Below are 26683 nucleotides of genomic sequence, written 5' to 3' on the forward strand. Positions count from 1 at the left end.
ATGAGTGAAGAGCGTCTGTTTCTTAGACAATAATTAGGTCATAATGAAGCACGTAGGATCGCCTTACCTTTCATTTGGTTAGGATTTCTGAGCAAATAAACAAAGCAAGTCACAGACTGAAAATAGTCAGACATCAAAGGCATGAAAGATGGTGTGTCTTCCTGAAATATGTCACTGGCGTTGCATCCTCACCGAGCAGGTCATTATAAGTGAGGAGCAAGAGTATTTGTCACAACATTAAAGCACCAACATGCAGTAGTGGATTTCAGTAGTGGTCTGTGTCTGGCATATAGCAGCCACGACTGGACAGACAGCAGTACAGCCAGTACTACAGTAACTGAAGTCATGAGATATTTTGCAAGCTTCTATGCCTCCACAGGCCTCCTCACTCCTATTGAACTACGGTGAGACCTTGGCATTTTAAAAGTATCAACAAAAGTGCTTTTTTAACAATACAGCATTACCACTCTAATTTAATTTGACCAATGTCTGCATATGCCTCAACCTGGAACACATATCACAGGAGGCCTTCTGGGAAGCCATGAAGCCAAGATGCCATGACTGACACACATTTGGAATTTGTTTTTAAGTGTGCTGGACAAAACTGACTATATTACGTAACACCATATGTATACTTTCAGCATCATAATTTGACAAGTGCATGTTGATTGTTTGAAAAAGCAACTTGTCACAATGAAGTCTTCTTAGTGGAAAAATAAAACAGTAATTTCATTCATGACACAGTGTAACATTGCTGTATCTGGAGTGCAGATGAGGCATGATCCTATTCTTATACACGCATACATGCACCCGATGGTGACTAATGCAGGGAAAACAATAGCCCTTGATAGAGTGTTTATGCAGGGGTCTTTGGCTCGATATATGTGTTGCTATTTTGACAAGTGAGAAAAAACATGGCCAGCCTGTAAAGGTAGATTAGCTTGTCTGTGTTTAGCATTGACTATGATTTAGTGGAGCGATCAGGCTCCAAACAACCAAAGCCAGTGGCACTTCCTTGATAGTGGGTGGCTGAATGTGAGTGTGCTTTTTCAACGGATATTTGGTCAACAAGTAGATGAGGCTGGTGAGAGTCAGCAGACAGTTGATCCAAGCCGTTTGGAGCTGACTGCACTTTCCTCTAGCTCATTTCATCGCTGTCTGATGGCTGCCTTGAAATTGCTTTAACCCAACACCCCTTTCATAGACACCACCCCTACCCCACCCCCACCCTTCTTCCTGTTGCTATGGTACCATTCAAGCGCTTTCCACAGCAGTGTTTCTGAATTTTAAATCTTGTTCTGCTAAAGCAGGTGATTGAGCTTGAAGATGGACATAGAGAGAGAGAGAGACACACACAGAGAGAGACAGAGACAGATAGAGAGATAGAGATAGAGAAAGAGAAAGAGATAGAGATAGAGATAGAGATAGAGAAAGAGATGGGTGGATAGACAGCATGTTTCAGAGGGATTTGTGTAATGACATAATAACGGGACATGTTACAGAAATAAGTCACAGAATCAACATGGTTTAAATGTTAGCTAATTTTATGGGAGGGGATTTTAAGTTCCATTTTATCACCTCAGTTCTGTTTTTTTTTTTTTTTTAACTGAAAGCGAAAATCATCTGACAAATTCAGATAAAAGCGAGCTGTTGGTCTCATTGGAATCTCCCCTCCTAATATTTGGTAGAAGTATGTCAGATATTCAGGTCATGTGGTTTCCCCTCATGAAAACAGATGATTCTGTAAAATGATCCATTACGAATTAACTGCATAGAAGTGCTCATCAACAAAACATTTATTTTCCTGGAGGCAATTCACTCAGTAGCACACAATTGCATTCGACAGCATGGTTATTCATTAGCATATCTACTGATGTACTTAGTAAAAAATATTAGACATCAAGTATATAATATCTGAATGGTCCAAACATGTCTCTATGGTATGCCCTGTATTAAGGCAAACAGGCAAGCAGTAGAGAAATGTCAGGTCAGTGTTTAGTCAAATGTTAGGGTTTGCCTTGGATTACAGTATTTTTTTTACCTTAATTTCATTATGTCTTGAACAAGTAGCAGGGAACAGCAGTAATGTGTTTAATGAATCATGCAATTTATCCTAATCTAATGTATGAAGAATTAAATTGCGTAAGTGATCATGACTACAAATGAATATTATGCTGAGACAATACATTCTAGCTCTACTTGATAAAGTGCAAGTTTATTTCCTTAAGCCTCACACACTCAATGCAGCCACTGCCTAAAGACAGTTTAAAAAAAAAGAACGCTCAACTTTAACCTTTAGCATTTTTGCATTGAAATACCCCCCGCCCCCTGGTTTATTTCTACCCACCAGAGACGGCGGTGTATAGTTGGTGGACCGTGTCATGAGGTGGTCGACACATCCTCGGCCCACAACCACATACATCTCCCCGCAGCCGTCACAAAGCATGAGTGTCACTCCGGGCTCTCTGCCTCTGCCTGTCCAACACCCCCCCTCCCCATTCCTCAAAGTTGTCAGTTCCTTCCTTCTGAGCTGAGTTCAGCAAGGCCCCAGTGTGAATCAGACCGTATGCTTTTTTTACTTTTTTTTTCTTCCCTTTCTTCTGTCTGATTCATCTGATCCAGCAATCCTGGATGCTGCATTGTCTGACTGCTTCCATTCTCTTCTTCTTCCTCGGCTTTACAGAGCATCTTTATCTCTGCTTGCTCGAATGCTTACTTTACATTTGCTCTAGCTGACTAAAAGGAGATTGTTCATGTCCTTGCTGTTCTTATGAGCTTGATGTGCCTCAGATCCACTGGTAATCTTATCTGTGTGTGGGGGTGGGGAAAGGGGCATATTGCCATTAGGCATAACCTTTCCCATGGGGAAGAGGAGCCCATTTTGTCTATTTGTCACTGTTACCCTGAAGGCAGGTATCCATAATTGACAAGCTGCACAGGCTACAATGCCATCTGCCTTTCACACTAGGAAACTTCTTGATAAAGTTGTTTCTTATACTTTAATAAGTAAAACTTATAATGGATATAGCGTTTTATAAGACAAAGTTACCAACTTCTATCTTAGCTTGACTTCATCAATAATTTCTGGTTGCTTATCCCTAACATCCTTTCCATCTTGTCTCCATGGTCATTAGTGGGTGTAGTAGTGGGTTCCCCTCATTGCACTACTCAAAGCTATTTCTACTGCAGAAACAGTTACTTGCTCTAGTTTTTATATCTCATTTAGCACTCATCTTTCTATCATAGATAATTATAAATAAGGTATATATGAACTAGTCATGCAAATGGTATCCCTTTACGTCTTTCAACTACAGTCAACTCAAGAGTAAAAGTGGCTATACCATTGACTGGATTTTACTGTATCAAATCAATTAGCACTATGTGCTGCCATTTGACCTCCTTTGACACATTTTGCTCAGAGGGCCACAGACACATTATGTTGTTATCTTGACAGTAATGTTCAAATGTCAGCCTAGTACCCTGGGCATTCTAATTCTAAAACTGTCTTTCCGTTTTGTTCATGACAGGAAACGGACCTGTTAGACATCACCTATATCAAAGATGCAAGAACCGGAAAGTGTACAAAGACTCCAAAGGTACGTTGACAATCTTGACATAATGTGTGCTGTGTCTCTTCTCTAATGAGTTATCATTTAAAGACATTTGAGATTATTACTATGCATAAATCAAGCATCTGTTAACATTATTCCTAAGCCTCCCTTAACAACTCCCTCACATTAATTGAAGTGATTCCTTACAAAAGAGATCCTTTTAGGTCCTTGTAAAAGCTCAACTATGTGTAGTTTCCATTGTGACACCATTATTGCCTTGTTTTATCTTGTCCACCTACTATGCCCTACTTCTCTAGACAAATGAATTGTGTCACTGATAATCTGTTAGCCACGATATTCATCTCACTGTGGGGGGAAATGGGCCAGACGACCCAGGCTGCAGTGGCCACAGGCGGGCATCTGTAACCTTAATCTGACTGCTGGCGAGTCATGTAGAGGAGCCCATTTGAACGTTTGTTGTTTGACTCACAAGGTGGAACCCACTCAAATAAGCAGGCCCTCCAGCACTTTGGCAAAAACAAATATGGCTATTGCGAAACTTGTCAACATTTTTAAAAATATTCCTCAAACGTAGCCACCTTTTGTCACCTTAAGTGAAATGACTCAAGATCGGAATTCTTTTCTGGCATTTTCATAGTTTTTCAGTCTGTCCTTTATTATATTTGAAATGTCCCACATTATTTTGGGATACATTCTTGTCATAAAAAAGGCGGAATGCCCTTGCCTCTGAGATAGATGTGTGGTTGTGTTGTTTAGTGCTGTTGTTGATTTAGAATGCAATGCTATGCCTCAACTCTGTTATTTAGTCATCTTTTTTTGCCTGCTGTTGTTTATCATGCGGAAGACCGCTGCACCTCAAGTGATGTCTTTATCTATGTTTCCTTTATACCCCCTAGCTCAACAGCTCAGGTTTTTACAAATGTCATTAAGTGTGGGGGACATTAGGACATCACCAAGGCATATTTGTCAAGCTTAACAGCAATGTGTACACTGCTGACAAATTTCTGTTACGTTTTGGGCTTTGTGCTCTTTTCTGGCAAGATGTGCAGGAAGTATCTCCTTGATGGTGCAGCAGTATGAAGGCATTCCCGTGTAGAATAACACACATTCATGTCAAAGATACATCTCACAGTAAGCTCTCTATCTATTTCTTTGCCACGTAGTCATAACTGTTGGAAACGTTGGAATATGAAAGGTTGTTTCTCATTCCCCGGGTACTGAAGTACAGTTGAGGGAACAGGATGGGGATGGGGAAGTTGATAGATGGTGATAGTAAAGGCTGTCCGTTTCAGGTTTCATGTTGTCATGAACTCATGAACTTTGTTTTAGGCAGCATATATGACCCCTGACTTACCTTAGTTATAGTGTTGTATTAGTGGTCATTTGACCCCTGACTTACCTTAGTTATTGTGTTGTATTAGTGGTCATTTGACTCCTGACTTACCTTACTCAAAGTGTTGTATGAGTGGTCATTTGACCCCTGACTTACCTTACTTATAGTTTTGCATTAGTGGTCATTTGACCCCTGACTTACCTTAGTTGTTGTGTTGTATGAGTGGTCATTTCCATCGCCATAGGACCAAGGGATGCCGATGATTTGTTTGGCGATTTCCTCCGTATCTTGGCAAAATTCTGTTTCCTAATGCAACACAAACTTCTATATTTCTGCTCGACTGTAAAAGGCTATAAAACTCTTGTATTTATACTGCAAGATATCTGTCTAACATGTAGAACACAGTACATCATCCAGTTTTAAGTGTCCATTAACTGAATGGCTTGACAAGACAGCATGTGATGTAAATGACCATAATGGATTAAAAGCCTGGAATCAATACTTCTAATGTAATAGAGTGGTATCAGGTTGAATCCAATTTCAAAAGTAATGAAAAAGAAGAATGTGTACACTAGATTTTAAGATAATAAGAGCATTTTTATAGACTACATCTGTCCTTTACCCATCCGTTCAGGCCAAGACTATGATGTCAGGCCCCCTGGATGATATAGATTCTGAGGAGGCAACAGCATGATGGATGGAGCTGTGAAAAAGCTAAATGAGCTATTTACTGCCCCCTGAATATGAGGGTCAAATGAAAGCAATGTGAACACAAGAGGCACGGTGGGCTGAGGCAGTGGGCTGCATGTGCGTGGCCATCTGTTGAAACAGCTACTGGTGCTTTGTGTCTGCTGTTGTTGGTAATGAGCATATGCTTTGGGAAGACATTGTTCTCTCACTACACAGTGAAACAGTTGGAACCACAGTGTCCTGTAATTCTTGGGTTCCTCATGATAAATGGTAATTTCTTTGCAGGGCTTGTTCAGATTCTTTAAATAGATGGGTACTTTTTCATTTAGAGTGATGAGATAAAGAAGGATTTAGAACAGTGAGTTCAACTGTACCATCTTTCCTGTTGGTAATGGAGTACTTCCCTGAATATGATATGCCATCAGTCCTTTGGGAATATTGCCATGTCTGCCAGGGGTCTTGGCCAATGGAAAGTTGGAGGAAATGGCCCCCGGCAAGACTAAAGTGCCTTCAGCAGGTTGAGCAACTGAACATGGCTGCCATGAACCAGATCACTCCATCTGTTGTCATGGGTCTGGCATACGGCGTGGCAGTCAGGGCTGCAGAGCACTACAGTCACTTCAGATCCCAACACTGGACTTGTACTGGGTGCAGGAGCAGTTATCCAAATGTGAGCTGGTCAGTGACACGGGACTGGAAAATGAGTACAAACATAAATAAACGTATATTGTTAACACATTTAACAAAGCTAACAGTCAAACATTATCAAAAATAATGGGTTATATTTGTTAATTCCACACTGATTGGAACTCTTGACAGATGAATTCATTAAAGAAGGATGATTGAAGGCTTTTCATTATCCTTCAACTAAAGTGACAGCAATAGTGAGCTTCCGTGTGAGCATGTCCTGGTGATATAACCGAGGTCACAGGCAGATGGAAACTGGAGCTCAGCCTTCGTGAGAGATTTGCAGCATGGAGACATTCCTTGAAGTGATTCTTTGAAATATGGGGAGTTAAAATAATTGTTATTACAGGTATGAATACTGTTTTATGTTGCTGCCTCCGTACAAGGAGCCCCTTTGAATTGAACTGGAATTTCACTTTCCTTTTCCCTTTGCCCCAAACAGTCTACAAAAGTGAAATAATGCATCGACAATATGTCTTGTTATCTCCCATAAAGACTCTGTGAAATGGATTTAGGTGTAGGCTAGTGCTAGCTCATTCCAGACAACTCTACTAAAACAAGGCCATATTCATGTGACACTCTTATTTAAATTGTGCTAATTTAGCTCATATTTGACTCTCCCCATCAGATTCAACTTAAATAATTAAATCCTTTTACAAATAAATGATGGGTTAAACTGTTCCCAACTGTTGAGCACGTGTCTTGTCTTGATTATGAGGATCTGAGATAGGAATTGGCCTCATACAGTGCAGCTGACTATCTTAGCGGAGAGCACAGTTAGCTCCGCTGACAGAGCGAGAGAGAGAGTCACGACCATTAGGCACAGCACGTCCGACGGCGACCAGACCAGTGAACGGCACAGCGTCTGGTCTTTGATTACTTGCCTCCAGTTCTCTACAGTGCCTCAATGGATCGTTGCCATAGAAACTCTGGAGGCAAGATACCCTGCATGACCAATGCCCATAGGCAAGGGAGCTAATGAGGGGGGAATAAAAGGGCACCCAGTGTGGAGAGGGGCCCCGTCAAGCACCAGGTGACAACAGGAGCAGCGGCTATCTCCCTGGAAGCTGGTCCTCAACCCCTCCATCCCCAGTGTGCTAATGCTTCACCTCAATGACGCATTCCTCCAAACGCTCTCTGAGACACTCTGACTGGAACCATCTCAGAAGGACCAAGAAAAAGAAAAACATGAAAAACTGCTAAAACCTTTCAAGAATTTCAAGCTGTCAGTGCCTGCCATGCTTGTGAAGTATGTGTGGGATTGTGTGTGTGTGAGGGGGTGCATTTCAGAACACCCACCTCATAATCTTCTCCCAGGTCCCTGTGTACATGTTTGGATATAATTAGTTTCTGTATTCATGGCTATTATTGCCGATATTGCCTAAGAAAGTGATTGCCAACAGAACATACCCGAAGGTGGAAGAGTCCCTCTAACGGGATTTCTTTTTCTTTCGCAGTCATTACGTATATCGGGCAGTAATTACCAAGCACCCAACAGCATAGCCATCAGCCTACCTACAAAACTGCAACATTCACAGGTGCAGATGCAATCAAAATCGAATTTGTTTAATCCCTCTCCCTGACTTTCATTTCTTTCCCCTCAGTTTGGAAAGATAGAGGAGCAGTGAAGTGTTCCTGAAATAATACAAACATCATTCAAATCTCCTTCCTCATAAAGCTGCACTGACACTGGTGGGGTAGAGAGAGAGAAAGAGAGAGAGAGAGAGAGTAAGGGAGAGAAAGACATTTGTATGCCTGTCTGCTTGTCAACATGGTCAGTACAGACATCCTGAACTTCATTCCAGGGAATGGAATTAAAGTGAGCGTGAGAGAAATGCATTTGAATGTGTGTTGGTGCCAACCCCCTCAGATATTTGCCCCTGGCAGGCCCTGTGGGAAATGTAAGTGTTACAGTAATCAAGCCCTGCTCTTAATTACGTCCAGGGATTCCCTGCTGTCACGAGGGTCTCAACACCTTCCTGGGCTTCCTGCTGTAGGCTACACCTCGCCAGTAGCACCCCAGCTGGTGTCAGCTATAATTGCTGTGAATGGAGGTGGTCTCCTGTCAGTTAGCCTTTCATAGGGGCTTTTAATGAAGCAGAGAGCAGACAGTTTATTAATTTAAAAAAACACAGATCCATAGCAAATCTAGAGTGACCATTATTAATGGATTTGAACAGCTCCTATGTATGGACTTTTAGCGATTGCATGGTACACATTATCAACAGCATTGGCCAAGGATTCCTTTGCTGCGCTGTTCTATGTGGGAAGGCATTTAATACTCAGGGCACAAAATCACCTTAGGAAATCCGAGCACAAACCGTGAACTGGAGGGGTATTTCTTATTGAAGAGGAACTTTAAAATTCATATCTTACATGAATTATTCAAGTCATATTTAAGTTCCAACACTTTATCATAATTTACAGTGTATTTGCACATCAGCGTAACGAACTTGTGTCAGGGCTTAATGGTTACCTAAACCATTTGGAACTATAGTGTGATGCTAGTCTCCAGGCTTGATCGAGATAAATCCCAGATGTTGATGGTTGCAGTGAACAGAGTGATTCTGACTCAAAGCAGACCGATGGTGATTGCTTAGGCAGACTAGTCCATGTCAGATTGGACAGGAGAGTGACAAGCGTCTGCTCTTCGCACAGAGTCTCTCTGTTCAGGATGTTCCGCTCGGGTGCGTGTCTTTTTGGAGGACAAGCCTAAGCTCTCCTTGGAAAGGCTCAGATGGCTCATGGTTTTTTCAGACAGACCTAAGATGATGTGCCACAGCCTCAATCTATTCAAGTGTATTTTTAGAAAAATCCAAAACACTTTGACACCATGACGACTGTTTGGCATTATGAGATTTTCGGCTCTCCTGGAAGCGTTTGATGTTTTGGCAGGCTGGCCTCATAACTGTCAATAGCCCATGTTGTTGCTGTCTGCCACATCAACATGGCTCCTTTGTGATGGGCCTTCCCTCAGAAGTGCTTTGATTTGCCTAATAACATCTGTCAGCCTCCTCTTCCCTGACCCCGAGTACCCCATGTGCTGCAGAGCGGGGAGCTGTTGAGCTGCACCCAGCGGTCAGCTATCTCAGAAGGCATCCTCCATTTACCGCTCATTATCCTGTGTCCACCGCCACAGTGACCTGGACCTGGACCTGTGCGAGTGTCTCTTTACTTACTCTCCCTCAGTGCTGCATGTGGTAGATCAAATAGCACACCTGATGCCAGCCCCCGCACGCACACACACACAGACTCTCATAGTCACAGAAAAACTAACTCTGTTCCTCCCAGGACACCCTGAGTCATTTGTCTTGAAGTACAGAGATAAACTGATACATGTGTGAAAGGCGAGGGAAGAGACAGAGAGAGGCAGCGAGAAAATTACGAGAGATTGCTCTGTTTTCATTTTGCTCACCCCATTCTCCTTGAGTGCAGGGCAAAATAGATAGATAGATAGATAGATAGACAGACAGACAGACAGACAGACAGACAGACAGACAGACAGACAGACAGACAGACAGACAGACAGACAGACAGACAGACAGACAGACAGACAGACAGACAGACAGACAGACAGACAGACAGACAGACAGACAGACAGGTAGATAGATAGATAGATAGATAGATAGATAGATAGATAGATAGATAGATAGATAGATAGATAGATAGATAGATAGATAGATAGAGGTATAGACAGATAGGCAGGGCAGGCTAGGCAAGGCAAGGCAATGCAAGGCAATGCAAGCCAAAGCAATTAGCACATTTAATACACAGAGGCAATTCAATGTGCTTTACATAAATTAAGACAAAAGGAACACGGAAAAACAATGAAAAATAAAAACAGTGAAAAATATACTTAAAATAATTAAAATTAAATTATAACAAATAATGTAAATCAAATAGTAACTAAAAAAAGAGTAATAATTGAGTCACGTGGTACGCCCACCCAGGATGGCTGCTTAAGTCGGAGCGGAGCTCGTTTATCTCCTAAACCTCCCAAAGAAAATAATTTCAGTCGATGTTTAGATTTATTTTGGTGTAGGTTGTGAAACTGAAGTGGAATGAGTCACAAAATTCACTATTTCATGTGTCATCAGCCAACTACTTTGCGAGGAAAAAACAAAAACTCTCAGGCGAAATTATCCAAAATGGCTGCGTCATATTATATAAATATTTTACTTCCTGGTGTCTCACTCTCTGGTGTGTCAAACTATTGGGTCCTCTATTGGTAACATTGTTGTAACTGATCATGCCCCCATTGAACTTGTCTTATCTAGTAGCCTACTGAAAGTGTGAAACCGTCACTTAGGTGGCGTCTTAACAACTCATTATTACAGAACAAGGGTTATTGTGAATATATAAGGATAAGGATGAATGAGTTTTGGGAGTGTAATGAAGGTTCTATTGACGATGTTGGAATGACCTGGGATGCCTTTAAAGCTTTCCTGAGAGGGTGTCTTATTCAATATAGCTCTTCCATTAAAAAGGCTCAGAGGGATAAATTGTTGAAATTAGAACAGGACATTAAGGATCTTGAAAAACAGCACATACTGCATCCTGAGAGGGAAATATGGAACAAATTAGTTAAGCTTAAATTTGAGATGAACAGCATATTGCAGAAAAAAGCTGAATATGCAATATTTTGTCTGAATCAAAAATATTTTGAACAAGGCGAGAGATCAGGTAAAATGCTGGCACATAGGGTTGAACAGATTAAATCTAGTAATCTAATTCCATCTATATTTGACAATAATAATAAGTTGACCACCAATAAAAAATAAATTAATCATGCTTTTACTACATTTTATCAAAAGCTGTATACCTCCAATGGGTTAGTAGAGGAACAGAGGTTGTCAGAATTCTTTTCATCTATTAAAACTCCTAGTTTGACCAGTGAGCAGAGAATTGTACTAGAAGGAGAGATCACATTAGAGGAAGTCAAGCAGGCAATAGGTAGTCTAAGGTTGGGCAAATCTCCAGGCAATGATGGATTTTCATCAGATTTCTATAAGGCCTTTATAGATGATCTGGCTCCAAGACTTCTGGCATTTTATCAACATGCCTTACAGAAGGGTAGGTTACCTCCTAGTATGAGATCGGCAGTGATTACATTACTACATAAAAAAGGGAAAGACCCACAGTATTGCGGAAATTATCGCCCAATTTCGTTAATCAATGTTGATGAAAAGATAATTTCCAAGATTCTTGCTGCTAGACTTGAGAAAGTGCTTCCCAGTTTGGTACATAGGGACCAGGTTGGATTTGTTAAAAATAGATGCTCAGCTGATAATCTGCGCAGGATATTACATGTATTTTGGAAGAGCAGGAATAATGTAGACCCTGTTGTTGCCTTCTCCCTAGATGCGGAGAAGGCTTTTGATAAAGTTGAGTATGCCTTCCTGTTCTAGGCTATACTTTAAAGAAATTTGGTTTTGGTCCCATCTTTATGCAGTGGTTACAGGTAGTGTACACAGATCCTATGGCTACTGTTCTTACCAATGGGATAATGTCACCATCCTTTACTCTAAGTCGGGGCACTAGGCAAGGTTCACCCTTATCACCTCTCATTTTTTCTTTATTTTTGGAACCACTTGCTATTGCATTGCGTGAATGTAAAGACGTTAAAGGGGTAGTTATGGGTCAAGAAGAACAAACACTTTTTTTGTATGCAGATGACATTCTTTTGATTTCAAGTAATCCAGAAATGGCAGTACCTGTCATCTCCTCAATTATTGATTCTTTTTCTGAGATTTCTGGCTACACTATTAATTGGTCTAAGTCGGAAGCTATGCCTTTCTCTAAAATATGTCCCCCAGCTATTAGGAGTTCATGATAATGGTGGGTTAGCTTTATCCAAGGCCTTTTTCACTCAGAAAGGAAGACCAGTACCATTTAAAGATCCTGTTCTGGCTTTTGTACAAGAAACATGGTTTAGATCTCACCAATTCATTAATACTAATCCTTATCTTACCTCTAGAGTCTCTATTTGGTATAATAAGAAATTATTAATTGGTAAGTCACCATTCATGTGGGATGTGTGGGCTAGAGCAGGAATTAATCTGTTGGGGGATTTATTTGGTCAAAATGGTTTGAAATCTTTCATTGACATCAAACAAGAATTTCACCTTGATCAAAGGGAGTTTTGGAGGTTTTTAGAAATAAGACACTGTATTAAAGCTAATTTGAAAACTGACCTAGACCCCCCATCTAGTATTCAAGAGTTATTCCTAATACCTGACAACAGAAGAATCAGAGCTTCTAAGTTTTATGGGATCTTTAGAGAGGCACATGCACCCCAATTAGAAGGGCTGAAACTGTGTTGGGAGAAAGACTTAGGAATTCAGGTTTAAGAAGATAGTTGGAAGAAGCTGGTTGCATCTTGGTATGGTTGCTCACGTGAAACAGAGTCACAGCTTATCCAATACAAATTACTCCACAGAAGCTATTGGACCCCCAATAAGCTTGCTAAACTGAAATTGGTTGATAAAGATACCTGTTGGAAGTGTCAGAAGGAAACAGGAACATTAGTTCACATGCTGTATGAATGTGAAAAGAATGACCACATGTGGAATGGGATCATTAATCTCCTGAATGGTCTTTTCCAACTTAATCTTTTCAAGTCGCCAGCTTTGTGTATCTTGGGTCTGTTACCAGATGACATAAATCTAAATGGAAGACAGAGGTTATGGTGCGTTTAGCCACCATAACGGGTTGTAGGATAATACTAAGGCATTGGAAGTCATCTATTATTTGTTGTTTTAAGGAATGGACTGAACAAATGACCAAAATGGCTTTATATGAACAGGTAACTTACAGAGTTAAGGGGAGAGAAGATATCTTTAACCAAGTCTGGGGTCCTTTTTTGCTGTATCTAGAGGATGCATCTGGTTAGTCAGATATTGTTATATGTGTATTTGGTATTTGATGTTAATGTCTAGTATACCCTGAGGTCAGGATCAAGTTAAGTTTGTAGGCACTTTGTTTTTGTTTGTTTGTTTGTGGATTTTTTTTTGTGTGTGTTTGCTGTTGTGTGATACGGTTTAGTTTGTATATTCAAAACAAAATAAGGACAGAGAGCTGACTGTATGGCTATAACGATTCCTGTACTTTATGAATCTTATGTTCTACTGTCTGACAAAAACATGAATTAAAAAAAAATAAAAAAAAGAGTAATAATTAAAGGATAAGTGACATAATTACATGTAAAGTGCAGTAAGAGTGTAGAGCTCAATCCTAGGTACATTAAAAGAGAATCTAGATTTCAAAATGGGTCCATTTGGGTTATCAGTCTAAGATCTTCTGCTAGTTTGTTTTAGATGTATGCAGCATAACAGCTCATTGTTGCTGCTTCACCCTGTTTAGTTTGGACTTTTAGACCCTACTAGCCCTACCTCCATTATCTAAGAGCCCTACTCAGTTAATACATTTTAAACTTGTATGTATTCAGGGTTTAAAGCTTTTAGTCATGTATAGACTTTTCTCTTGTTCTCTTGGTCCTGGATAAAACTCTAGCAGCAGCATTTTGAATGAGCTACAGCTGTTTAATGTTTTTTTTTGGGCACACCAAAGAGAAGAAGCATTGATGAGGTTCTCTTGGTCTTTCTGGGCCATTGATTCTGAACATATTCTTAAGGTGATAGAAGGCCATTTTGGGGATTGTATTGATATGGCAAAAGTGAGAAGAAAATCTGACAAGATTTTGGACTCTGTCTTTGGTTTTTAGAGCCAGAGAGTCGAGCTTGATGGATAGATAGACAGATGAATGAATGGATGGATGGATGGATGAATGAAAATGTCACATGCATAGAAGTTGTCATTCTGTCAAGGACTTTCCAATGCCCAGCCAGGGACAAAAAGTGTCTCGAATTGAAATTCTTTATCAGGGCTACCCACTTTACCATAGTGAGACAAAGGGGAACTATGCCTTTACTCTACCTCTTACTGAAATACATGCAGAGCTGAATTCTATTTACCTCAGAACTCAGAGCTGGGGAGTTGACCAGTACAACAAGTCAGAAAACAAATGCAACACCAATTGTTGTTATTAGCCGTTGTTACCAGATGTTAGCAATACCATTTGATAGTCCACAGATAAGAGTTGGACAGTAGTGTGTGTACGACTCAGATGTAACGAGACACAAATAAGAGAGACGTGCTAATTAAGTATATTACACAGCTTTAACTCTATTGATGCGCATGGGTAGTCATCTTGGATTCTGAAGTTGGGGTTGGTAGGTTTTGTCCGTCTTTCCGAGTCAGAAATCTGACTTCATGGGGCATTCCAGTTGAAATCTCAGACTGGGAACTCGGAAATTCTGACGTCCCAGTTTGCATGGAACGCACCATCAGTATCACCATAACATCTGCTAATCTGTCCAGCTTTTGCTTTGTTCAAGGGCTGAAATATGTGTACCTATGTACACGTGAACATACACAGTCCTAGTGCTTAGAGCCTGACATGCACCCTTTGTTATGTAATGTTGTCAGGAGGCTAAACTCCGAGAGCTGCTGGACGTGGGAAACCTGGTGGGAAGGATTGAGAACAGAATGCTGACGGTGGTGACAGGACCAGACTTGGTGAACATCACCTACCTGAACTTCATGGCCTTTCAGGAGGAGGTGGCTAAGGTAACAGTCCTGCCTCTGAAGAGCATCTGGTTTCATAGCTAATGTATGTAAACCATACCTGACATATCTATGCAGTGAGCTCTCAGCTTTCACTTGATTTAATGGACTGCAGTCTGCAATTAAGCCTCTCCCTCCATTCATCTGCAGGAAATGTCATAAATACTCCAACTCGTTACTCCCCATGAATAACAATGAGACGATGTCACCTTTCTCGCTCTCATATTGAGTGGATGAGTGTCCTAATTTAATTGAACTGTTTTTTTTTTTCCTCCCCCCTTGTTTGTTTTGTCATCTCGCGGCAGGAGTGGGCAGATGAGTTGTTTAGTCTGGCATCCAACCTGCTGGCACAGAACATGGCGAGGGAGTCCAGCCTGGAGAAAGTGTAAGCACCTGTGACAGGACTGTCACCTCTCATCCTCGTCCAGACAGCTAGCGATGCAGCCTGACAGCCACCAAGCAGCCTTTCACACCTGAAGCTCCAGCCCTGGGCGAGCGCACTGAAGAGTGGAGCCAGTGCTGGATTCCTATTTGCAGCTTTTCCCTCCTGGCTCCCTTGAAAATGAAATCTTATTCTTCTCCCCCCCCATTGCTTTTCAGCCTTTGGAGGAACCCTAGCAGTTCATCTTAGTCATGAGTATTAGCTTAATGTGCTAAGTATTAGCTGTGTAGTTCTTATTGGTATTCTAATGTGGACAATGAACCTTCTCAGAGCACCTTCAAATATGAACCTCTCAGAGACTGTTAGACTCTAACTCTCTTCTTAGAGACTGTTGTGGTTCTAGGATTTTAATAGTTTTACCAACGTGTAAAGTAACAACTGACTTCAGTTGCACTGTCAACCGCATCATAAATGAATGAGTTAATAATCTGTGTGTGTCATTATGCATTATGTTTATCAGATTCACAAGACTGAAGCTATTGCCAAACCCGGAGGGTCGTATCCCAGTAAAGAAGTATGTCTCTTTTTCTCTTCTTACACTTGCTTGTCACTGCCGCTCACTGCTCCACGGCAGGCCAGACACCAGTCTGAGTGTGCGTTCCACCAGTGTTAAGAGTGATTATCACCACAGATCATTGCCTGTCTCTTTCGCAGCATATGCCGCATGTTCTCGTCTGACCGGAAGCGTGTAGAGACGGCGCTGGAGAGCTGTAACCTCCCGTCGGGACGGGTGAGCATATGTTTCCCCGGCACTTCCAGTTCCCGACCGTGAGCGCCAGGGGGGGGGGGGGGGGGGCTCATGCAGGAAGCAATGGCAGTGTACTGAGTGCCAGCTACTGAGAGGGTCATCTGATATAGTGTGTGTCATCTGCCGAGAGCACAGACATCAGTCTGTTAACCACTTAAAAAAGCATTATCAGTGTTTGTCATGCGCAGGGAATGTGACCTCACTGTTATTGCTTAGCCCTGGCTGTATATAAATCCAACTTCACCGTCCATTTTCTGCAAAGACATCTGACCTTTGCAAAGTAAATCGTTTCTGTGTAAACACCAACACTGAAACTACTAATAGTGTGCCATTTTCTCTTTTTTTGCCATTATAATGACTGTATTATGGCAGAGACACCTTATTTATTTGCACTGCTGGCCTTTACAAGCAATTCTGCACCCAAGGGGCAGGCACAGAATAGATTTTTCTGACTCCAAGCTCCTAAAAGGCCTACTGGGGATTGGCTCAGGAAAGAAAATGTGTAATTAATGCAGAATTATTTTCAAGTTCTTCTCTGCCTGCCTCCTCAGCGTGAGTCAGTGGGTGTCTGTCCCTTTCATCTTTTCTTCCATGTTCCCTCTTGGTTCTGTCCAACAAAGCATTAATTGCATGCAGGCTACTGGCGCAGCTTATCGCATTGACCAGTGCACTTGAATATTCATTTGAGTGCTTCTGGAGGTAAGAGACGAATGTAGGACAACAGCAAGCAATGGCATTGACTGTTTTCACACAGGCGACTTTGTTCAGTATTGGGATTCATGATCTGATTGATTTGACGACGGATGTGCTGGATGTTGCCAGGAACTTGGCAAGAAAGCTCCAATTAACTGGCTCTGAGCTTTTGGTAGATATTATTATCTGACCACGTGGAATGGAAAAAAACTATTCAAGCCCACTTCTATTTTCAGTCAACCCCCTACAGAAGGTTTTAGAACATCTGCCCAATTATGAATTTATATCAGTGGGTGAAAAACATGTAAGCAGGCCCCAAAAAGTCCAGAGCTAGAGGTCAAGGTGGGGTTGGTCCTTGAGAAACAGAGCTAGGGGTCGAGTTGGGTTTGGTCCTTGAGAAACTTTTGCTTGAGATGACACCATATCAGCTCCATCTGTTTGTGTTTCAGCCCCACATTACTAAGCTGTCTCTCCTCTCCTCTCTTCTCCTCTCCTTTTCTCTTCTCTTCTCTCCTCTCCTTTCTTCCGCAGAATGACTCCATCCCCCTGGAGGACCTCACTCCCGACGTTTACAAAGCGTTCCTTAGCAACATCTGTCCAAGGCCGGAAATCAATCAGATCTTTGCGGAGCAGTAAGCCACTGTCTAACTGGATTTCATTTGTCTTATTTTATTTCAAACTGGCATAACATTTTTAGGCTAGTCAGCTACTGGGCTTTATGTTTGTATGTGTCATCTGTAAGGACACATCTTTTAGGAGCAAATATTTGTTTACAATAAAAAATCGTTCCTTTACTCTACTTTTGTCTTGGGGGTAAATGCATCTGTATATTTGATGTATTTTAAACACTAGTAGATTGACAAGGAGAGTGACTGGTCTTACTCCTACCTTCCATTTTAGAACAGTCTAAACACAGTTTCCCCCTCAGTCATGTACCGCACGTTAGTCATAATGACTCAAATATACCTTTCATTAATTAGACCAAAAGTTAATTAGTAAACACTAATATCAACCTTGAGTGTTTTTCCCTAATTTGTCTCTGTATTTTTTTTCCTGATTTGTATAGTTTGAAGTTGTGAGTCGTGCCACAAAGACTTTTTTTTTAATTAAAAAAACATATACGACAACACAGTTCTTACCAGCTCCTCATCCTTCTGGTTAAAATTCACTGCAGAGACTGAAAAACACACTTCTTCTATTCTTCTCTTTTGTCTATTTATGAAGTACTTTCAAGGTTCATGGTGCAGTGTGCCTTATGTCCCACATAATGTTTGTGCGCCACATTCCCCACTGGGAAGAAAATTGACTGTCAATTTGCAAAAACAATACTCTTTCGTACTGCAAATGTACACTAGTTTTCAGTGATTTTTTTTTAAAACTCTGTAGTAGCCCCTGAGCATCTTGTTTTTTTTTTGTTCTCTCCCTCTCTCTCTTCCTCTCTCTCTCTGCAGAGGGGCGAAAGGCCGTAACTACTTGAGCATGGAGCAGATGACAGACTTTATCAACAATAAACAGCGTGACCCACGACTCAATGAGATTTTGTACCCACCACTGAAACCAGACCAGGTCCAGCAGCTATTCGAGAGGTTTGAGCCCAGTCCAGGCTCTCTCCAGAAAGGTCTGTCTTCTGTCTTCTGTCTTGCTGGTGCTGGGTGTTAACTCATTCAACTGATTGGCTTACAATGGGACAGGGATTTGTTGAAATGTTTTTCAAATGCAGCATGGATTTGTCTTGACAAAGCCTGAATTAAGCATAACAACGAAAACTAATTTCCTCATTTAGAAGGCACTGTTGTCCAAAATGAATGTGGCAAGAGACGGGCACTGCCAAGGCAAGAGACTGGCACTGCCAGGGCTGTGTTCTGAACTGCCAATGACTCCTGGTTATTGACCTGAAGATATAGTCATGTTCTGGTCTCGTCCGTTCCAATCCACCTTGCATTACCTGATCACATGATCAAAATACCAGCCCATGATACATGTCTTCCTTGATGATTCAATGTCACGTGCATCCATGTGTAATACTGACAGCCACAGCCACAGATGACAAATCAGTCTGATTATTTCTGCCTTTTGTGTGTCCGAGAAAAGACCTGATTGCTGATTGAGTTACTGTTCCGTATGCCAGCTTTTACACATAAGGGACACACGTTGACTGTGTTCATGCCACTGAAGCTGCTTGTGTAGGTGGGCTTGGAAGACAACCTAGATAACAGCTGACACTGGAATTAATCTGCACCAGCGCAGTCAGCTGCCATCTTGGACCATCATTCCTCCACAGCTCATTTGAATCTATCCAAATAGAAACTTGGCTTTAAAACACGAGCCACATTTCCTCTTTTTTTTCCCTTTCTGTTTTAATTCTGTCCATTATTTCAGCCAATACCATCTGCTCTGTAAGTGTCCCCCTGCCCCCATTTCTTATAGATTTCAGGATACATGCCCAAGATGATTCATTTTGACCGCCATTCTCCAGTTGAGATGGAAAGGGTTAAAATCATTGCAGCTATGTTCCATCCTCCGGCTCCCACAGTGTGACAGCCTGGGTTCAAATCTCTTCTGACACTTTTGGTGCGCTGTGCACCTGCACTCTGACCTGTCCCAACCTTGGGTATTTTAAAAGCACATTCTGGGATGCACTGATAGCTCAGATGCACAAGTTAATGTCCACACTGGGATTCAATCAGATTTGTCACCAGATTAAAAACATCATGAACCCAAGCACATTAACAGTTGCCTTTTTGAAGTATGGGAGTTTTTAATTATTGAAATGCTTTGGAATGTGGTGTGTGTCTGGTGTGTGTATTTTTGTGTGTGTATTTTTGTGTGTGTGTGTGTGTGTGTGTGTGTGTGTGTGTGTGTCTGTGTGTGTGTGTGTTTGTGTGTGTGTGTGTGTGTGTGTGTGTGTGTGTGCCTGTTTGTGTGTGCGTGTTTGTGTGAGTGTGCATGTATGTGGGAGTGTGTCTGTTTATAAAAATGTATTCAAAGAGTGTGTGGGTACTTTCTCCACCGATTTAACTCTCATCACCATAGCAACAGCTATTGATGGGAGCCCGAGAGGGCCATGTCATGCTGCAATATGGACAAGATATTTTTGCCTCTTGTTAAACAGCAAGACGCCTTCAGCAGCACATTAGATTGGGATCTTAATCCTAATTGATTCCAATGAGGATGTGGATTTTAGATGGGGGACAGCAGATTGGAGTCGAGGGAGTGAGGGGTGACTGGTGGGGAATGAGGGAGATGGGGCAAGGAAGGAAGCTGGGGCCCAGGAGCCGTGATGGAGAGCTCAGTGGCTCTGACCTCTGTGCCTGGCTGATCTACAGCTGTCATGGTGACAGCTGAATCCTCCACCTCCTCAGAGGGAGGTGGTTGTCAGACGGAGGGAGGGCTCCAACCACCTGACAAAAAGAAGTGCCTGTGGCTGGTGTCTCAGCAGGCAGTGTGGGGGTGGGCATGCTCCACATTGTTTCTATATTTGACCACCTTTTGAAAGCACTGGAGAAACCCTCCATTAGATTATTTTAGCTTAGCCCTTCAGCGCAATACATCTCAATTGACATATTGACATTGTGGCCTTGATGGACTGAACAAGGTGCACCAAGGAGACCAATTTAAACAGGCCACTTCAGGGCCCTCCCATAGAGACAGCCAATCAATCAAACAGTTTGTCATGCCAACAATCATTCTGTCAGTCCGTCAGTCACTCACAAAACCCTCTCCAGGCATTGAGGAAGTGGTGTGAGTCAAGTGTGGGACTTGCAATTGTATTGAACAGTTCGAGGGATTTTGCCTAAACGAATTAGCAGTGATGTCATGGGAGACGGAATGTTCCAATGCCTTGCCCACCCCCACCCACCCACTAGAACATGTGAAAGGTTTGCTCACTTCTCCAAAACCATTCCCGAGTCTTGTCTTCCTCATGTCTGTGCATTTAAGCCCATCTGCCGTGTAGCGCCTGTGACAACAGCGTTCCCCTGTGAGAGACTTCATACACTCCATCTCATGTTGTCTCAGCAGGCAGCCGCCTATGTTATGCAAAAAGGCCATTGTTAATTACCTGTGCCGCTCCGCAGAGAATAGCTTTAATTAATGTAAACTGGTGCTGAGGATTTGTCACAGGGGACAGCTCTCCCTGTGCAGACAGTGCGCCGTTCAGAACACACTGATCTCACAGCCTGAGTCTAATGTGATAGCTGTTTGCAATTCTGATGCTAATCCCCCTGCTTTAGGACAGACTGCAGCTCAAGGTGCTAATGCCTGGGAAAGGTGATAATTCTCTGTGACTTTAAAGGTGCATTAACTTGAAGTTCCCTGGTGTCTCCACACTCTATTCCGCACTAAACTAATGGCTTGGAATGCTGCAGTGTTCTCAAGAGTGTACTAGCGTGTTCTCAACCCACTGTCTCTTCTTGTGTTCAACACAGGGCAGATATCAGTGGAGGGCTTCTCCAGATACCTCATCAGTGTGGAAAATGGTTTCATTCCTCCTGAAAAACTGGACCAGAGCGAGGACATGACCTTCCCTCTATCCCACTACTTCATCAACTCCTCACACAACACCTACCTCTCAGGTCAGAGACCAGCCTTCTACACCTCATCCCTGATAATACTCTCTCTCTATCTCTCTCTTTTCACTTTTTCTCCCTTTCTCTGTCTGGGGGGGGGGGGGGGGGGGGGGTTGAATACAGGCTCTATAATGTAGGAGTGGGCTATGGTTCCCATTTTGTAAAATTATCTTTGCTCAACTTGCAAGTACATGACATTTTAGCTATTTTTGTGGCGGTCCAACTGGTTTTGAGACATAGCATGTCCTTGGATTGTGATATCAGTAGGCTAAAGAGCAAAAGAGACACAGACCCTCTTTTGGTGATATTGCAATGCAACATTCTTTGCACTAAGTCACATTTTAAAAAACAAAACACATTTGGTGATAGGCCAAATTCAACTTAGAAGTTTCTAGCATTATCAAACACTTTGAACATAGTTAAAGAGTGCTGCTATCATCTGAAAGTCACTCTGAACAAAGTCTTGACCTGACCCTACGTCAAAAGTGTTCCATTTGTTGATATCTTGATGTCAGCTATAATTTAAGTCAATAATAGTCATTACAGTGTCTGGCACAACAGCACCCCACATTTCGCTCAACAGAAGATATTACTGAGGGGCTGCATGGTGGCACTTATATGTAGCAGTGTTTCCGTTGTCCGCTAATTACTGGACCTTGTCCGGTAAAAAAATGAAATGTCAGAAAATATTAGATCTCACCGGTCAAATTGTCCGATTGGAATTGCTAAAAAATTCATCCCCAAACACAATCGGAATAACGTTAATATTTAGGCCTATTACAGTAAGCAAACATGCACTGCCTTTTTTATGTTTTAAAGGATCAGGCTATTCTGCCTTTTGAAAGTTATTAATCAACACGCATATGCTGCATTTAAAATAAAGCGCAAACCCTCGGTTATAAACAAGGAGCAAACTGAGTGAGCAGGATCAAACATGGCAGACTAGCCTTAAAGGCACCCAGTGCAACATTAGGGCATCAAAATGGAAATATTCTGGATAAGTCAATCTTTATGATATTGACATTTACTTCTCCATATTAGCACATTTGCATCATTATTTGATACTTTGGGCGTTAAAAAGAGCGCTAAAACTAGCGCCACCAATAAATAAAGCAGGATTCCAGTCAATGGAAAAATGGCCTCTTCCCACCGGCGATTGTTGTTGTTTACCACACAACGACGTCTCATCTTTGCTCCTTGAATGTCGATATGGAATGGTATGGAGTTATTGAAACTTACTACGTGTAAAAATTACTAGAAATTGAATGTTTATTTTTCGAGTCTCAAGCCTATAAAGTTACACTGGGTGCCTTTAAAAGCTTTTTTTCAGAGGCCAAACGCAATGATGTTCAGATAACTCCACCAGAGAAAAAAAGAGCATGTCTGAGGGTCTTCAGTGTTGCACAACAAAAATGAGAAACAAATGACATTTTTGGCATAGTACTCTCTCAGATTGCACTAAGCATTTAAACACGTCACCCCCACACTAGCTTCTGTGGACTTACAGAGGAACACTGGATGTAGTGGCCAGATGAATGAACTGTGGACTAACAGAGGAACACTGGATGTAGTGGCCAGATGAATGAACTGTGGACTAACAGAGGAACACTGGATGTAGTGGCCAGATGAATGAACTGTGGACTTACAGAGGAACACTGGATGTAGTGGCGAGATGAATGAACTGTGGACTAACAGAGGAACACTGGATGTAGTGGCCAGATGAATGACACAACAGGAACAGAGGGAGGAAGCGTAGTCAGGGACGGTCATTCTCTGATCTGCCAAAGAATGAGTGCCAACCACTCTCAACCTTCCTGGCACAACATGGAGATGCTTTGCCAAGATTTAGGTTTGAGCCCAAGGTGACACCGCGCTTCTCAATCTCTCCAGCATTCACTTTCCTTTCTTGCCAGAATCACCCAGCTGTCTTTAAATTCAGTAACACGTGCTCTGGGATGCAGCGTATTGATACAACGAATATAAATATATTTTTTTAGAGCTCAATAAAAATGTCTAGCTCGCTGGAGATCTCCACTTTCCTTACTAATGCTGGTATCTGTTTGTTTGTTCTCTAATATTACGTAAAAACATGTCTGATTCTTATGACATCATGTGACCTCTGTATTGGTTTGGTCTGATTCTTATGACATCATGTGCCCTCTGTATTGGTTTGGATGTAACGGGTCTGATTCTTCTGACCTTCACGTGCCCTCTGTATTGGGTTGAATGTTGAAACACTTCATCATTGAACAGTAACATTAACCATTTACTGTTTTCACATCATGCTCCAGTATCACTTCCTCCTATCCCAACTGAACCTCTGCCCAAAACACTTCTCATCAGTTCATAGAGCATCAGAATTTATGTAGTTATGGTTGTAAAAGATGTCAGTGACATCTCTTCAAAGGGATCTTGTGTTTGACTCATCTCATAAAGAATTAGCGCCAGTCCAGCATTTGGCATTTACATGAAAGAAAATAGCAATTCTCCTCATCTTTTCACCCTGACATTGCACTCTAAATGCACAGTAGTGTAAGTGCTCAAGAACCAGCACCTTACCATGTTAAAGCAGGGCCTGCAGAACTCAAACTCCAAAACAGAGTCATATTAAGGACAGATTAACACACTTGACAGTCCAACTAGCTGCCCAGGATGTGTGCTATGTAGCTCTGTGGTTGGATATTAGGGCCATCAGTGCTGTTCTTGTTAGCAAGGTTTTTGCATGCCTTTTGAAAGTTAGCTGGCGGACCAAAACTCCGTATTGCAGCTTTCATGACTATCTGAATTCCTGCAGTTCTCCGTTCAGAGATCAATAGATCAGTCATTTAAACTTCTTTTGGATGCTTACTCACTCAGCCATTTATAAATCAAATGGATTGATCAATTGTTGAATGCAGCATGCAGTGACATTAATGCATTAATCACAGGCACTTTCAGCTATGAGACTGCACAACAGGCCTATGCCTGGACAAAGTATTTATGTGTGTGTGGGTGTGTGTGCGTGTTTGTTTGTGAGTCTGTCTGTGTTTTTGTGCTTGTCTGTTGGTACGTGTCTGCATGCATCAATGGGAATTTGTATGCAAGCGTGTGTGTGTCTGTCTGTGTGTGTGCGGGTGTGTGTGAGTCCGTCTGTTTATTTGTGCTTGTCTATGTATGCGTGCCTGAATGCATTTGTGATCATTTGTGTGTGAGCGTTTGTGTAGATATGTGTGTGAACCAGCTTGTGTGTTTTTGTTGTGTGTGCGTAGCGGGCCAGCTGGCTGGGAACTCGTCAGTGGAGATGTACAAGCAGGTGCTGTTGTCGGGCTGCCGCTGTGTGGAGCTGGACTGCTGGAAGGGCCGCACGGCAGAGGAGGAGCCCGTCATCACACACGGATTCACCATGACCTCTGAAATCTCCTTCAAGGTGACCATAATCACCCCCTTCTCAAACACATACACACACACATACACACACACACGCACACACACACACACACACACACACACACACACACACACACACACACACACACACACACATACAGATCTATTATGCATATAGCAAAGACCATCAGACTCAGAAATCCACACACTGTTTTTTTTTAATTACCCGGTAACTAATTACCATGAGTCTTTATACTTTCTTTCCAGGAAGTGATCGAGGCCATTGCAGAGTGCGCCTTCAAAACATCCCCGTTTCCTGTCATCCTCTCCTTTGAGAACCATGTGGACTCGTGAGTGAATGTCCTTGCACTGTTTGTCTCTTGCTGCCTGCCTTACCTTGTACATTCTTGTGCCAGTATGTGCTAGGGTAAGATAATGGCCGCTATGGCAACAGGAAGAATGAATTGTAGAGGATCCAAAAAAGCGTGCTTGGTTTTCTGTTCTGACTCCGTCTCTTGTGAGATGCAGTGTGCACACTATATTTGTTGCTGTTGAAGAAGTTATATATTTGCAAGTATGACTGTAAAGTACAATTGTAGAGAAGAAATGTAATGATGGCGGTTAGAAACATTATTTAAATCAAATTAAAATTATATGCATTTCAATTTAAATTGTATAACATTAAATGGATTGCTTTAGAAAACTTTCAAAATAGAATGAAAGTCTTTAGACAGATAAACATATTTGATGACAGAGCACATCTGTGATTTCAAATTGTAAATAAAAGAAAACATGTTGATATAAACAGTGACATGAAGAAAGTCAGCCACTCACTTCAATATGCTAAGCATCCAGGTTCTTTTGGGGTCTTTGATCTCCATCTAGTGGCCGAGCATCATAATACTGTTTCACCAATAACATTTACATTTAGTCATTAAGCAGACGCTTTTATCCAAAGCGACTTACAAGGATGTATATGCATGTTATATCTTCACTGAGGGCACACTGCACATCAGGAGCAATTAGGGGTTTGGTGTATTGCTCAAGGACGCTTCGACAGTGAGGAATTTAACTAACAACCTTCTGATTATTAAACGACTTCTCTACCTCCTGTACCACTGTCCCCTGTATGATGGGCCATCATGTCAGAATATGTAAAACAAATTAATCTAACTTGAAAGGAGGGGGAGAAGGGGCAAAACAGGAGAAAAAACAGACTGACACAAATGAAGAAAGAGAGTAGAAGGAAGGAAAGAAAGGACAGAAGGAAAGGAAAAAAGGTAGAGGATAGAGGAAGAAAGACACATGGAAGCTTATACAGAAATGTAGGTACGAAGTGATGTCACAGATGAAGTATGAAGCTATGCATAAAGTATGATGTTTGAATGATGAACTAGAGTTGGACAAAAAAAGAGAGAGAGAGAGAGAGAATCTGGTGGAAAAATGATAGGGCAAAACTGTCTTGGAATTATGGGAGTTTGAATGATATTAGCCCTGGCAGTCAAGACCGACGGTCATTCCACCATTGTCTTCTCTTGCATGAAAATACGGACATGTATGTGGCCATTTTGTACTGATGAAATTTGTAATGATACCAAAAAACATGGTACTCAAATGCCCTATTGGTTGCATTGACCACTGCCAGCTCAATGGCCCAAACTGCGTATCTTGCGGATTTGGAAGGGCCCCATCTTAAACAGTGTATCCCAGAGGCAGTTGACATTTTGTATTGTTTCAGAGCCAGTGTAGTTAGCCTGTGTCATTTTCTATTGTTTCAGAGCTAGTGGAGTTAGACTATTCCTTTCATTTTCCATCGACGGTTTGAGCTCTGAAGTGGGCAACAGCTGTGTGAGAGACAGTCTGATGAAAGACTACTTTTTGTTAGACAAGGGAGAAGATCAGCAGAAGATTACACACTGGCGCGGTTGCAGGGAAAGTTTCCATCTTGCAGAGTGAGGT

General features: G+C 41.9%; 1 protein-coding gene across 1 annotated transcript in view; it reads left to right on the forward strand.

The window, feature by feature from the left end:
• The window catches only part of plcb1 (phospholipase C beta 1), a gene marked incomplete at both ends in the record, with an annotated part of 48537 nt that overhangs the window by 4470 nt on the left and 17384 nt on the right, over positions 1 to 26683 (forward strand). The window contains 10 exons of the mRNA XM_080850427.1: positions 3528 to 3596; positions 14770 to 14910; positions 15213 to 15292; positions 15810 to 15863; positions 16004 to 16079; positions 17322 to 17422; positions 18242 to 18408; positions 21218 to 21364; positions 24607 to 24764; positions 24992 to 25074. Coding sequence (XP_080706553.1) covers positions 3528 to 3596; positions 14770 to 14910; positions 15213 to 15292; positions 15810 to 15863; positions 16004 to 16079; positions 17322 to 17422; positions 18242 to 18408; positions 21218 to 21364; positions 24607 to 24764; positions 24992 to 25074 — 1076 coding nt within the window. The remainder of the gene's footprint in view (positions 1 to 3527; positions 3597 to 14769; positions 14911 to 15212; positions 15293 to 15809; positions 15864 to 16003; positions 16080 to 17321; positions 17423 to 18241; positions 18409 to 21217; positions 21365 to 24606; positions 24765 to 24991; positions 25075 to 26683) is intronic.

This window comes from Sprattus sprattus (genome assembly GCF_963457725.1).
Source record: "Sprattus sprattus genome assembly, chromosome: 13".
Taxonomy (NCBI): Eukaryota; Metazoa; Chordata; class Actinopteri; order Clupeiformes; family Clupeidae; genus Sprattus; species Sprattus sprattus.